Below are 13307 nucleotides of genomic sequence, written 5' to 3' on the forward strand. Positions count from 1 at the left end.
TTCCAGTTAATTCTGTATTTTACATTTTTATGGAATTTTTTCCTCACCCTCTAAGTCACCTGTGTAGAATGTAGAATCCAGAATCCAGAATCCAGACTCAATCTTCACCTGCTTGCCTCCCGACCCCAGAGTGGATGGAACCCAAGCCAAGAGCATGCTAGAAAACACTCTGACACCAAACCATGCCCTTTGCAACAACAATTTACACTTTGATGCTGCTACAAGGGCAACTGTCCCTAAACTGTGTGTCTCATCCATAGTGTTTGTTCTCAGTGTTCATAAGAAGTTGAGCAGCTGATTCCCAGTGGCCAGGCACACGTCGTTCTTAATTAGCATGACCATCATTCCAGCTGTATTTGTGTAAGAAGTCTGGAGCTTTGGCTGATTCTCTGCCTCCCACTCTTATGTTCAAAAGCCAGGGTGAGGCTGTCAGCGACTCCCCCAGGGTCTCCTTTCCTAACGGGATGACTCTGTGGCTTTCTTCTCACTTAGTGAGAAGCATTGTGGACCACTGTGTGCTCATCATACCTGGTACTGAGCAGACGAGGAGGCCAAAGGTCAAAGGAGCACAGGAGCTCCTCAGACCTGTCTGAACCAGGTCAGGCTGGGGTATACTGGCTACTCCCATCCATGGCTTCAGCTCTCTAGACGAAACCCAGGTTGTTGTCAGCTAGGCACCGTGACAGGGTAACCATAGAAACAGCCATCCCTGAGTCTTCAGAATAGACAGTTATTTCTGCTTTTGACAGCAGAGTCTGTGAGAAGGAGGGGCTGAGCACTGAGCATGCGCTTGGTCAGAATGGGTGGGGATGATGGTTCACTGTCATGGGACTCCAGCAACGTGAATGGCAAATGGCTGGGACACTTGGAGCTAACAGTGGCACACCATCAAACGCTCAGAGCCTCCCAGGGTAGAGCCAAGGATACCCCTTAACTCATGAAGGGCACGTGCTCTTCCTCTGCTTCCTGAAGGTATCACCCTGGAGCCACGAGAGAGCTTTCTTCCCTGTGGCTTCTGGGTAGTTGTGGAGGTTAGAGATCTAGTCAGGGTGTGGGCAGGGCTACCTTTAGGAGCAGCTGTTGCTTTGTCCTTTCCAGCTGCTGAAGCTGCCACGCTTCTCAGCTCACGGCTGTCACTCTAGCCCCTAAGCAGTCAGTGCAAATCCTCATCCCATTTCAAGATTCAGGAGAATCTTCAAGATTCTCAATATAGTGTTCTTAACCAGCATGGTGGGAAGGGGCCGCTCTGGCAGAGCAAGCCTGGGGGGTGAGGCCCAGAGCTTCCCCAGGGGCGCCCTTTGCATGCTACAGTATAAGGGACAGCAGGACAGGAGTAGATGAGGACAGTGGGACTCAGAAATGGGTGCCAAATCATGTCAGTTCTTGAGGGGCCCCAACTAGGAACAGATTTCACTTTGTTGCATGGGGACCAGTTGTATGAGGCTGCTCAGGGGACAGACAGTTGTCAGTCAGTAGTCAGAGAGCTTTGCTACATCAGCTTCTCGGTGCTTCTGTCCCTTCTGGGCTGGGCCACTGCTCGGGGGGGTTAATGCCGGGGCTGGGCCTGGAAAAGAAGGTATGCAGCCTCTTTCTCCCGACATGGCTTTCCCTTCCCAGGGTGCCTGCTTCTTCCCTCTCAACCCTTCCCCTGACCCTTGAGAACCTTGTGTCCTGGAAAGGCTCAGGAGGGGCGACAGGACTGGGCCAGGCTCCAGGTGGATTGCCTCCATCTTTTCCCTTGCTCTTGGCACAGCCTCCTGGCACAGCCTGTCCTGTTGGCTTCAGGGAGCAGAGCTTTGTGTCACTCACCTAGTACCTTGAACAGAGCCCAGGGCGTCACAGGCACTCGGCGTGGGCTTGTTGACTGAGAGAGTGCCTAGCAGGGAAGTCAGAATCTTCAGATGCCCTGTGGGGGCTCTGGACAGCTTAGGGCAGCAATGATATGTGTGTTGAACAAGAGGGCAATGGCAGGTCCCAGATGAGAGGCAAAGGGGTGGGACCCAGGAGGCTGGCCATGACACCTGTGATTCCCCAGGGGCCCACTGGAAGGGTCTGTCCCAAGTCTCTTGGGAGCTGTGGCCAGCCCTCTTCTTCCAGTGAGGCAGTGGTCAAGGCTGTCACTCAGTGGCTTTCTGAGGCTGGCTCTACAGGTTGGAGATGCTTAGATCATGGCTGGCTGCCAGCCAGTACCCCACCCCCACTTCACTCCCTGTCTGCCCACAGAGCCCAGGGAGTTGATGCCAGCCCCACAGCAATCCTGGTCCCTATCTGCTCTGCCACCAGGGCTACTTAGGGGAATGACCTCAGGTATCCGCTGTGCATGTCCAGAGGCAGCTTCTGGCTTGAAGACCTGGGACCAGAACCACATCAGACCCAACCTAGAGACTGCCAAGAACCTTTCAGCTCTGCACTGCCAGTAGGAGGCAGCAGAGCATTGCAGCCGGTGTAGCTCTGGGTTCAAATACCCCACTTTCGTCTGCCTCTGAGAGCTGCTCGTGGATTCGCTCTCAGCCTCAGTTTTCTTGGATATAAAATGGAGATAATTAGGCTACCACCCTGCCGTTTTTATTAGGGGATTAGATGAAGTCCTTCGCAGTACAGTAAATACTCAATTAGCATAATTCCACAAGGAAGCCCTTTCAGGGCTTTTCCTCTTTGGAGGGTTCTTAGAGCCAAGGGCTTTGGTAGGTGTTTAGGAAAAGGCTTGACAAGTGAATGAATGATGCTGGTATAGACAGATAGCTAAGCCCGATACAGTGGGCTGTGTGGTTCTGACTGTGAGCAAGGCAACGATGACAGCCGCTGATTCTCTCTCCACAGTCTTTGAAGAGCCCGAGGACCCCAGCAACCGCTCTTTCTTCTCAGAGATCATCTCCTCAGTGTCCGACGTGAAGTTCAGCCACAGTGGGCGCTACATGCTCACGAGGGATTACCTCACGGTCAAGGTCTGGGACTTGAACATGGAGGCGAGGCCCATAGAGACCTACCAGGTGTGTGTGGAGGTCTAGCAGCCTTGGGACCCTCTGTGTAGGGTGAGATCTCCCAGGAACACCCTGTTCCTTGTGCTGACACCCCCATAGGGGGCTGCCCAGCCACAGGGGCTTCCTCTGCTGCATTGTAGATGAAGCCGCAGAGAATCTTCCAGCACAGACACTGGTGCTGAGGAGGCTCCTGCATGGGACTGCCACCTGCAGCTAGAACTCCAGTTTCTGGGAAAGGAGGGGAGGGAGAGGCAAAGAAAGGCATGAAGCCAGGCCTGAAGTCAGAGTGCAGATGTCACCCCCAGCACCCACAGCCTTATCACTAAGTAGGTAAGCGTGACTCCGCCAGAAACATCTGGGTGTGGACTGTGTTCAGTGGCCACATGGGAGATGTTTCTAGACCCTCAGGGTAGTCTTTTGAGTTCATTGTGCAGGGTGAACCTCTGAGCACTTCTGGGGAAGCTTCCTTTATTCCTCATCCTCCCAGGTCTCTTGGTGGAGCACGGGATAAAGCTGACTTGCTGTTTAAACAACACATGTGTAATGTAGCTTGTGGGTGGCTGGCACATGTGTGTGGGGGGGGGTAGGACAGGGCTTTCTGGAGGCAACTGCATTTGCACTGGGCCTTGAAGGTCGCCTGGAATTTGGATTGGCAGATAAGGAATCAACCAGAAACCCCACCCGCACCCACAGGGCCATCGCCTGTTTTGTCCTGCTCCAGCAAAGACGATACTGACTGCCTGTTCTGCAGACAGGGACATTGGGAAGTTGGAGGGTGACAGAGGCATCTCAGCCCAGTGGTGGCATGCCCAAAGCTCAGCCCTCTTCCTCTCCTACCAAAGCTGAGGAGGTGCACCCAAGAGGAAAAGCTTCCGGCAGGGACTCCTAGAAGCCACATTCTCCCATTGACCCAACCGCCCCTTTGTTAGCAGTGGGCAGGGCCTGTAGCTCCCCGCTTCCCTAGGTCCTGCCCTGTACACTCTAGATAGGGACAGGCCCTCTTGTGTCCCCTGGGAAAGTGTCAGCAGCCCAAGACTGAGGTCCGAAAAGACCTCCTGTGAGGTGTGAGCTGACTGAACCAGTGCCTTCCCAGCCCCCTGGGGCCACCACAACACTGCAGACAGCACAGGCCTAGGTGTATACATGTTTTCTTAGGGAGGGGTGAGTGTGGAGCCTCTGGGCCTCTGAAAGCCTGGGGGACCCCATGAAGGGGCAGCATTACTGTTTTCAGCAGCGCTGAAGCTCAGTGCCTGGCTTTCTGTACAGCTGACCTACAGATTCTAAAATAACCATGATTAATGGCTACTCCCACTCGTGTCTTTGGAGGTGACTCTTGTGTTCTGGAAACTGTAGATAGTGGGACTGTGCTTGGCCATCTTGCAATACTTGACCCGCGAGAGCTAATCCATCCATCAAAAAGAGTCTTGGAATGGGCTGCAAGGCGTGGGATTGTCCCAAGACTTCACCATCTCCCTCAGCCCGTGGTTCTTGAAGACGCTGAGTCTTCACGGCAGGCCCAGGAAGTCTGGTGCTCACTCTTTCTCTATAGCTGAAGCCTCTCCTCCTGCCCCCAGGGAGCAAACCAGGCTTGGCACACAGGAGAATCTGCCACACCTGTGCGTTGACCTGCTACTGACGGGCCTGTGTGAGCGGACGGGAACTTAAGGACCCCTCCTGCTGGCAGGGTTGGCAGCACCATGGGGCCCTTTGGTTTTGGTCAGTGTACTGCTGGGTGCTGGCCTCAGGGGATCAGAGAGATGTAGAGCTTTGGCTTGGTCCTCTGGGGTCCCAGGCAGGTGGGACCATGGGGATGGTGACACAGCACGGTAGGGCCGTGAGCCAAAGTCTAGAGCAGGAGGAGTGGCCCCCTAGACTGTAGACAGCAGTGTCCACCCTTTGCCACCACCCCAGTGACAGGCTCTCTGAGCGGTGAATGCTCCCTTTCCTCTAAGGATGCGGCTTCTTGATGCTGTCTCTGTGTCCCACAGCTCCAGGTCAGCTGTGTGTTCAGGGCTATGCCAAGACCATCGGTCCCTTGGAGGTGTCAGGGCTATTTGGTGCCCATTTCTCAGCCTCTCCCCTCTTCTCTTCAGGTCCACGACTACCTGCGGAGTAAGCTCTGCTCCCTGTATGAGAGTGACTGCATCTTTGACAAGTTTGAGTGTGCGTGGAATGGGAGTGACAGGTGAGCCAGCTGCAGGCACCCAGCCTCAGCCACCCTGCCATGCCCCTCACCCTTCACTCCGGGAGGGGTCTTTTCTGTCGTCTGTGATCACAGAGCTGCACTTTGCCAGGTTGCAGTGTGGGAGGTCTCCTCCCTAGCAGGCAGAGCTCTCCGACTCAAGTTCAGGGCTGAGAAGTGAGCTTTGCTTCACCCCTGTGACTGATGCTGACACCCACTTTAACCCCCTGACCTAGGGTGCTGTGGGACTTTGGGTCAGGATCAGCCAGGTGCCTCCCATACCCCAGGCCCTCGGGTGAGGGCTGTAGCCCAGTATTTCCATCCCCAGGAGACAGAAGGCATTAGGCCACCCACACTTTCCTCCTACCATCGCGCTGGCAGCCTCACATGGGTCCTCTGGGGCTCACAACTTGAACTGGTGACCTAGTAGTGATGCATCTCTCCCATCCCACAGCCTGGAACCCAGCCCCTAGTACATGGCACAGGCTCCTGTGTTACCACAGCCTGAACCCAGCACAGTGATGTGGATGGGCCCATTGCATCCTTCACCCCACCTCATTCCCCTCCCTTACCCAAGAGTCTGCCTTCCTGTGTGCCTGCCCCCCCCAGGTCAGAAGCTTTCCTATTGGGGATGGGACATTGCTTCCCTGTCCCCCCTCATGCTTTCTTAGGCCCCACAGGCCTCAGGCCCAGTTAGTTACCTGCGGCTGGTAGGTGAGCCTCTCCGGGTCTCCTGTGGATGGACAGCTGCATAGCCTCCTGCCCAGATGAAGGAGAGAGGATCCAGGTGATCAGGGCAGCATAGTACCCAGCATGTGTTTGTATTAGAGCCTCTGAGGCATCACCTCCCTCCCCGCGTTCCCTGTCCCTCCATCGGCAGGTGAGAAGTGGTGGCAGGAGAGCCTCAGCCCAAACTCCCCTCCATCCAGAGGGTGGATCCACACAGGTGGCATCTGCTTTGCCCTGCGCCTGGGTGGGCAGGATGCTCCAGAGCTTCTGAGTTGGCCCTTAAGGGTGGCTGTGTTCAAGGCTGAGCGGTGCTCAAGTAGGGGTGGTGGTGACAGCAAGTGAACCACTCTGAGGAAACCACTCTGAGCAGGCCAGGACCCACATGGGAGCTGCTGTCATCGCAAGGGTCCACCAATTCTGCAGGGGCTCGTGACATAACCGTGCTGAACAGAGCGTGCGTGTGGTGGTCTAGAGCGTCCACTGAAGGAGAATGCTAAGGCAGGATATTAGGGTAGATGGCTGAAGTTACCGCCCACTGCCTGCATTTTATGTTGCCACCAGGGGGCGCATGTAACCAGACAGTCCCTAAGCCCAGCACAAAACCCAGCAAGCCTCTCTGACTGATGGAGGCCCAGCAGCAGCCCACTTCTGCCTGATACTTCGCATAGATGTGCCCCACGCCTCCTTTTCTTCCTTCACATCCTCTCTCCCCTACTCTGGGATCCTGCTGAAGCACATGCTACCTAGGCTTGCTCCACTGCCGTCTCCTCCAGGAAGCTGTCCTGGGGCTCTCTGCCTTGCCCCACAGAATCCTGGGCTTTCTTCCTGTAGCTCGCTATTTATGAAGTGACAGATTCTCGTCATCTCTGTACTTGTTTCCCCTACCACCACTGGAAGAGATGTCTGGTGGGAGGGACCTCAGGAGATTGTCTAGTCAACAGCCATCCATATTTCTGGGCAGTAAAGAGCAATCCGCCCCTTCCTTCTGCCTCTGCCTTCCTCTGAGCCTGGTCTGTCTGTGGACAGGAACCACAATGCCTACATTCTAGGGGCCCAGGGCTAAGAGGAGAAACAAATTGCCCATCCCTTTAAGGCAAGCCTGAGGACCACAGTCAGCTCTGCTAGACTCAAAGAGGGCGTACACCCCTTAGTAAATGGGCCCATAAAGGGCTGCTGTGTCGCTCCCTGAGTGAAGGTGGCACCTTCATTCCCCTCCAGCATCGCTGAGTCGGGGCACGGGACCCAGCTTTGGTTCTAGTACTGATTTCACTCCCTAACTGGGACCAGATGAATTCATCTGAATCAGCCCCCTGGGAAGTGACTTTATGTAGCCTTTGCCAATTTCTTAGGCTGAATGACCCCCCCCCACACACACACACATGCATACACACAAGGAAGTGGTGTTCTGCGACCTGTATAAACAAAACTGGTGTAGGCCTTTGTTTTTCATCAGTCTCTGAAACAGTGGCTATTCCCTCCTCTGTGGAGCCCTCTGTGGTAAACAGCTCCCCCCCCCCACCCTGGGCTTTTCCTCCTCCTCTCCCCATAGCTTTTCCAGCCTCCCATAGGCCCAAGCCCAAATCCTTCCTCTAGGCCCAGGCCTGCTTTCCACATGCATCATGGGACTAATGTACACCATGTCTCACTGGACGAAGTCCATGGAACAGAAGGCATAGAGCAGAAGTCTGCTTCCAGGGTCCCTTGTCTGCCGTGGTATGTGCCTCACTCCGTATCATCCATGGCGGTGAGCACTAATCTATCCATTGGCTTAGCTACTCAGGTTGTGGAGGGGACATAGGCCTGGCAGGTACAGAGGCCCTGGGACAGCCATGGTCACACCTCAGTGTCATCCCTGTCTCTGTTGCCCCTGAGGCTACAAGCAAGCCTTGTGTCTCTTAGGCCGTGTACAAATGATGGGAAGGTACCCATAGTGTTGGGACAACATCATAGCTAGAGGGCGCCCGTGTCCCCTCTGTCTTCCCACACTGAGTCCTCTTCTCTCCCCAGTGTCATCATGACTGGGGCCTACAACAACTTCTTCCGCATGTTCGACCGCAACACCAAGCGGGACGTGACCTTGGAGGCCTCCAGGGAGAGCAGCAAACCCAGGGCAGTGCTCAAGCCCCGGCGCGTGTGTGTGGGTGGCAAGCGGCGGCGTGATGACATCAGCGTGGACAGCTTGGACTTCACGAAGAAGATCCTGCACACGGCCTGGCACCCAGCAGAGAATATCATTGCCATTGCGGCCACCAACAACCTGTACATCTTCCAGGATAAGGTCAATTCTGACATGCACTAGCTGGCCTCAGTGGCCCTCCTGGCCACCTCTGTAGGAGGGCAAGATGAGCATGGTGGCCACTGTGGGGACATGAGTCCCTCGGCTGGAGTTGCCTTGGATGGCAATTGCCGGTTTAAACAAAGGAAAGGAAGGAGCCTCCGTCGCAGGTGATGAAATGGATGTGTCTGGTAGGCCTTGGTCCAGGGTTCCTTTGTTTACGGTCCTTCTGTCTCAGGCTGGGCCTTTGTTTATTATCAGGACTTGATTCGGTCTGGGGGTGATTTTTACTGCAGTGGGTCAGTTCCTATCAGGGAAAGTCAAGTTGGTCCCTGATGGGGCTCCAGAGAAAGAGTGAAGCTCCCAAGCCAGGCAAGATCTGTGTGTGGGTCCTCAAAGGAGCCAGCCACGTGCCCTGGCTCGGAGCTGCTGGCTCATGTTGGATTTTGGACGATGCATTTTCACTGAGCACTGGCAATGCCAGCTCCCCACTGGGGTGTTTGGGATGTCATTCCGTATCCTAGGTGCCAGGCCGGGGCAGGTCCTGAGAGGCAGAGCTGAAGTCCTAGGGTTAATCTTGAGGCAGGGCTAGGTTCCTTGTGTGGCTTTTCCAGGTTGGGGCGAGTCCTGAGAGGCAGGACTGGGGACCCTGTGTGGCTGTAGCCCTTACCTCACTGCCGTCCGTTTGTGAGTGCCCACTGCACGCTGGGCATGGTGCTCAGTCCATAGTGGCTGTGGATGGATCCCCACAGCCCACTCTGTGGTGGTTTTGCTGTCACCCTCCCATGCTAGTCAGTCATCTTCCCGCAGCTGACAGTGGGTTTTGTCCCTGACTGCAGAATCCTCAAGCCATGAGGCATGGGGTATGGTTACCATCCCCTTTGTACATAGGAGGAAACTAAAGCAGAGAAACGGGGTGCCTAAGGAGTCACACCCCAAGGGCTGAGTTAGGGTCCCATGCAGGTCTTTCCATGGGCTCTTTCCGGCCCACCACATTGGTGACTGGTGTTCAAGCAGCGTCCCAATGGAAGGTTCTGGAAGGGAAGCATCTGTACTTGGTGAAGCCCGAGCAGGTACACCGGTGACGAGATGACACCGGAGAGAAGACAGCGAAGATCGGTAGTGGCTCCCCGCTCTGCTTAGTGGCATCCGGGCATGCCTCCCAGATGCACTTCGCCTCCATTGTTCCTGCAGCTTTCTCCTTGCCCTCCCAGCTGCTCCCCGAGGAGGTTGCATGCAGCCAGGCAGCCCTCCCCAGAGCCACAGGTCAGTGGCCACTCGGTGACCCCTCCCCCACCCTCCCTCCTGGAATCCCAGAACTGCAGGACTTGGCATTTTGACTCTGGAAGCAGCGAGCAGAGGGGCTTTTATTTTTACAAGGTGGATTGAACTGCCGACCAGGAAACAGATGCAACGGAGCTTTTTTTTTCTCAGTGGATCAAGGTATCCTTGTGTGTGTCAAAGCACAACCGCATGCACACTCACTTCCGGCCATGTATTTACACAGAAACTGGGTCCATTACATTTTTGGGTTTTTTTTTTTTTTAGTTTTATTTTTAAATCAACGTGAATGAAGAATGTTTATCCATCACTGTAAAATCCAGGCACTCTGGACAGTATTATATGTACATATTGACCCTGATTAAAAAGAGCAATCAAAAGATCGGGCGACTTTCCCCTCTTGTAAAGGAAGTTGAAGAATGTGGCCAGTTGTACAAAAATCTCGTTGAAGCCAAAATCCAGGTGAGAGGGCCTTGCGCACAGGCCTGGATCTCTGGCACACCCACCTGCCTTTGCAGTTCGGCGTTAGAAAGGATTCTTGTCTTGGGAGCTGGTTGCTGCCGTGAGATCACAGGTGTCACGCGCGCTGTCTTCAAAGTTCCATCTCACACGGTCTTCAAAAGGAGGGGTCTTTCATATGCCCCTCGTTTTAGACTATGTTTTAAATGTTGGGTACCACAGTAGGAAGGAAAAAGAGACAGAACACGATCTCAGAAGAAAAGCATGTCTTTGGGACCCCAGGACATCACCCAGGTCCAGAGCAGATGGCAGATAGCACTGCTGCTGCGTGTCTTGATTGAGGACAGAACTGCGGAGGGGGGAGGGGCAGTGTGAGAAAGAGGGACCAGAGCCAAGCCACAGACTTTGCTACCTGACTCTGCTTAAGTTCTCTGGTCTCGAATATGTGGCATTCCCATAATCATCGCGACATCGTTGGGGGTTTTAAGTTTGTCTCTTCTGCTTTGGTTCTTCTCTGAGGGCAAAGCCCTTGGAGGGTGTTGGGTTTGTCCGTGCTGGTAACATAGTCAGGCCCAATCATTTGGGGTTCCGTGGCTCATAGGTGCATTCTTGTTTTCTTCTTCGGTGTCTCACAAACTATCCAACTGTTGAATAAAATTATAAATATGTTAATACCAGCTTTTTCCAATAAAATAACAAATGTTACATCTAAGACGAGGCTCAGAAGGCTGCTGATTAGACAGCTGGTCCAGGAGGGGGGCTAGTGGGGTGGGGTCACACCTGGCGGCGTCTTTTTGGCCCCGATCCTAACCCAGGTGGAGGAAATAGTCAGTAGGGACACCAATCATATATGTGCCTGGGGGAGGGGTCCCCAGATGCAGCCCGCAGAGCCTCTGCCGGGCGTGTGTTCCATGACAGGCAGCCTGTCTCCCTGGGTAGCAGCTGTGTATGACTCAGTACAAACACAGGGAAGGAAACTGAGGCTCGGAGAGGAGCATTAGCCTAGTATCCCGGCTGCGTGTGCTCTCTGGGGTTGGCCTCAACTCTGGAGTCCCTTGGTGGGCCCCACCCTGCAGAACTTTGGGTTCTGGAAATGGACAGCTGGACGGAGGAAGTCAGAGCTCCGGCTCCCTGTATTCCTTGCAGCCCAGACCTCTCACGCTCAAGGTCCTTTAGGTTCAGGAGGGCGGCAGGACTAAGATCGCCATCTGTCCACATGTCAGCGTTGAGATGAGGTCACTTCCTGGCCATGTGTCATTTGGCTGACCTCTGACCCACACGTGTAAACAGAGCATGGCTCCTCAGGATCTCTGGCTGACTAAAGAGATAAAAGCTCTGTCATGGAAGCTTGGTGCCCCTGTGCAGGCTGTGATACAGGATCAGCTAGCCTAGTCTCCATAAGATGCTTCTCTAGAGTGTGGACAGAGTACTGTCACTACACCCATTTCCTATATGGAAACACTGAGGCTCAGGAGCGACTAAGGATCATGTCTGAATTGGTAAAACAGTGTGGATGCTCAGTTGGAAGCGAAGCTGGCATCAGATGCTGTGACCTCGGTCCACCAAGTCCAACTTCAGCTATAGTGACAGAGCACCGTCATTGGTGTCGGCGGCTGCTCCCATGCCCTTGAGGTAGAGAGACGATCCTGGATGACCCAGGTGGTCCCATCAGATCTCCTGAGCTCTCCATAGTGGGGGACTATCTGTCCCTCTGTGACATCAAGGAAAGCTTCAGAAAGGCACCATGTGAAGATGGCTGGCTGTAGAGATGGAGGAGGAGCCTCAGCCACTCTAGGAGGCCTCTAGTCTCTCTTTGGCCTGAGACTTGCCAATTCCGGTAGCTAGCCAGGAATCCTCCTTTCTCCTCCGATGGCTTCACCTTGGTTTCCTTGGGTTCCAGGAATCTAACTCTGGTCCTCATGCTTATCCAACAAGCATTACTGACTGAGCTGTGTCGCTGCTGGAGCCTCCAGAAGACTGGCTAACCCAAGTTAAGCCCTGCCAACCTTGACTTCTCCTACTGAGCGCCACATTGGACTCAAGGCCTCCCAGCTGTGCAGCGATGAATATGTGTTCCTTTTAAAACACCGAGTTTTTGGCCCTTGTCACAGAAGCCCCAGGCCAGCACACTAGAACCTTCCCTTAGGTCACGTAGGAACATTCCCACCTCCCTCACAGACAGGATGCTGGGGGGGGGGTTACAGGACTTGCCCAAGTTGCAGAGCACAGAGCAGGCAGCAAGGGTGGGAACTGGATCCACCCAGACCACACCGAGGCCTTCCTAAAGGAGAAGATGGTGGAGCTCCCCTGAAGAGCTGAGTGGTCATAGTTGGAGAGAAATGGATCCCAGGGCCAGAACTTGAACAGTAGAGGGGCAGCCGGCCAGACCTACCATAACACTGCACCCTGGACAGCAGACAGGGCCCTCTGATGCCCTGGGGAGGAGCTTTCCAGGCCTTCATGAAGCAGTGCTCAGGTTCAGACTTGGGTTCCAGAGACTTTCAGGGCCATCTGCCCTTTGAAAACAAGCTTCTGTGTTAATCTCTGCACAGCCCCGTGAGCCCCGGTGATCCCTGCACCTGTCAGCCCCTTTACTCCGTGTCGCCAGTAAGAACAGGGACTCCTCTGGGTCTGGGGAGATGGATCTGTCATCTGATGGGTGCTGTGCAAGCCTGGAACCCACCGGGGGGAAAAGCTGATAATGGTGGCACACGCTTATAAACCTGGCACCGGGGAGGATTCCTGGGGCTAGTTCCCACCCTGGGCCAGCTACTGGGATCATTGGCCCCAAGCCAATGAGAGATGCTCAAAAAATAAGGTGGCAGCTTCTGAGGGACAGTATCCAAGGTTGACCTCTGGCCTCCACATACACAGGCACACATGTGCATTCATGTGAGCACACACACACACACACATACACACACAGATTGCGGGATGCCTCTGAACCGTGTGTAGTACTAAGGGCTGTGTGCATATCTCAATCGCCAACATGTCATCCTACAGAAGATGGTAAAGTTGTTCAAGGCTACTCACTGCCATGTTGGTGCCAGACTCTGCCCCCAGAGCCCCTGGTCAGAATGCCATACTGTGCTCTGGGACTTTGCAGCTGCCCCAGCAGCATGGGGCCTGCAGGTGTAGTGGTGGATGTTTTAGCCACTGTCCAAACTTCTGCCATGCCTGGAGCTATGCGGTCGTGCCCACTGATGGAGACCCGAGGGCCCGGTCACTGTGCACTCCTTATTTCTTCTTAGAATAAACCTGCCCTTGGTACTGTTAGTCTTCACACTGCAGAGAGGAGGAGCTTGAGGCTCAGAGAGACCTAGGGGTATGCCCATAGCCACACAGCAAAGCACAGCCAGACTGGAAGCTGCGTCTCTGACACCTGTGCAAGCACACGTTC

The 13307-nt window shown here is 54.4% G+C and overlaps 1 protein-coding gene across 2 annotated transcripts in view; it reads left to right on the top strand.

The window, feature by feature from the left end:
* Ppp2r2c (protein phosphatase 2 regulatory subunit Bgamma) overlaps window positions 1-10619 on the top strand; it is an 86797-nt gene extending 76178 nt beyond the window's left edge. For both annotated transcript variants that reach the window (XM_041636410.1, XM_041636411.1), the window contains exons 7-9: window positions 2821-2990; window positions 5075-5166; window positions 7900-10619. In XM_041636410.1, coding sequence (XP_041492344.1) covers window positions 2821-2990; window positions 5075-5166; window positions 7900-8191 — 554 coding nt within the window. In that variant the 3' untranslated portion in view covers window positions 8192-10619. The remainder of the gene's footprint in view (window positions 1-2820; window positions 2991-5074; window positions 5167-7899) is intronic.
* The last annotated feature ends 2688 nt before the right edge of the window (window positions 10620-13307 follow it).

This window comes from Microtus oregoni, unplaced genomic scaffold, assembly GCF_018167655.1.
Source record: "Microtus oregoni isolate MIOR12 unplaced genomic scaffold, Mior012 000049F_ref0000343, whole genome shotgun sequence".
Lineage (NCBI taxonomy): Eukaryota > Metazoa > Chordata > Mammalia > Rodentia > Cricetidae > Microtus > Microtus oregoni.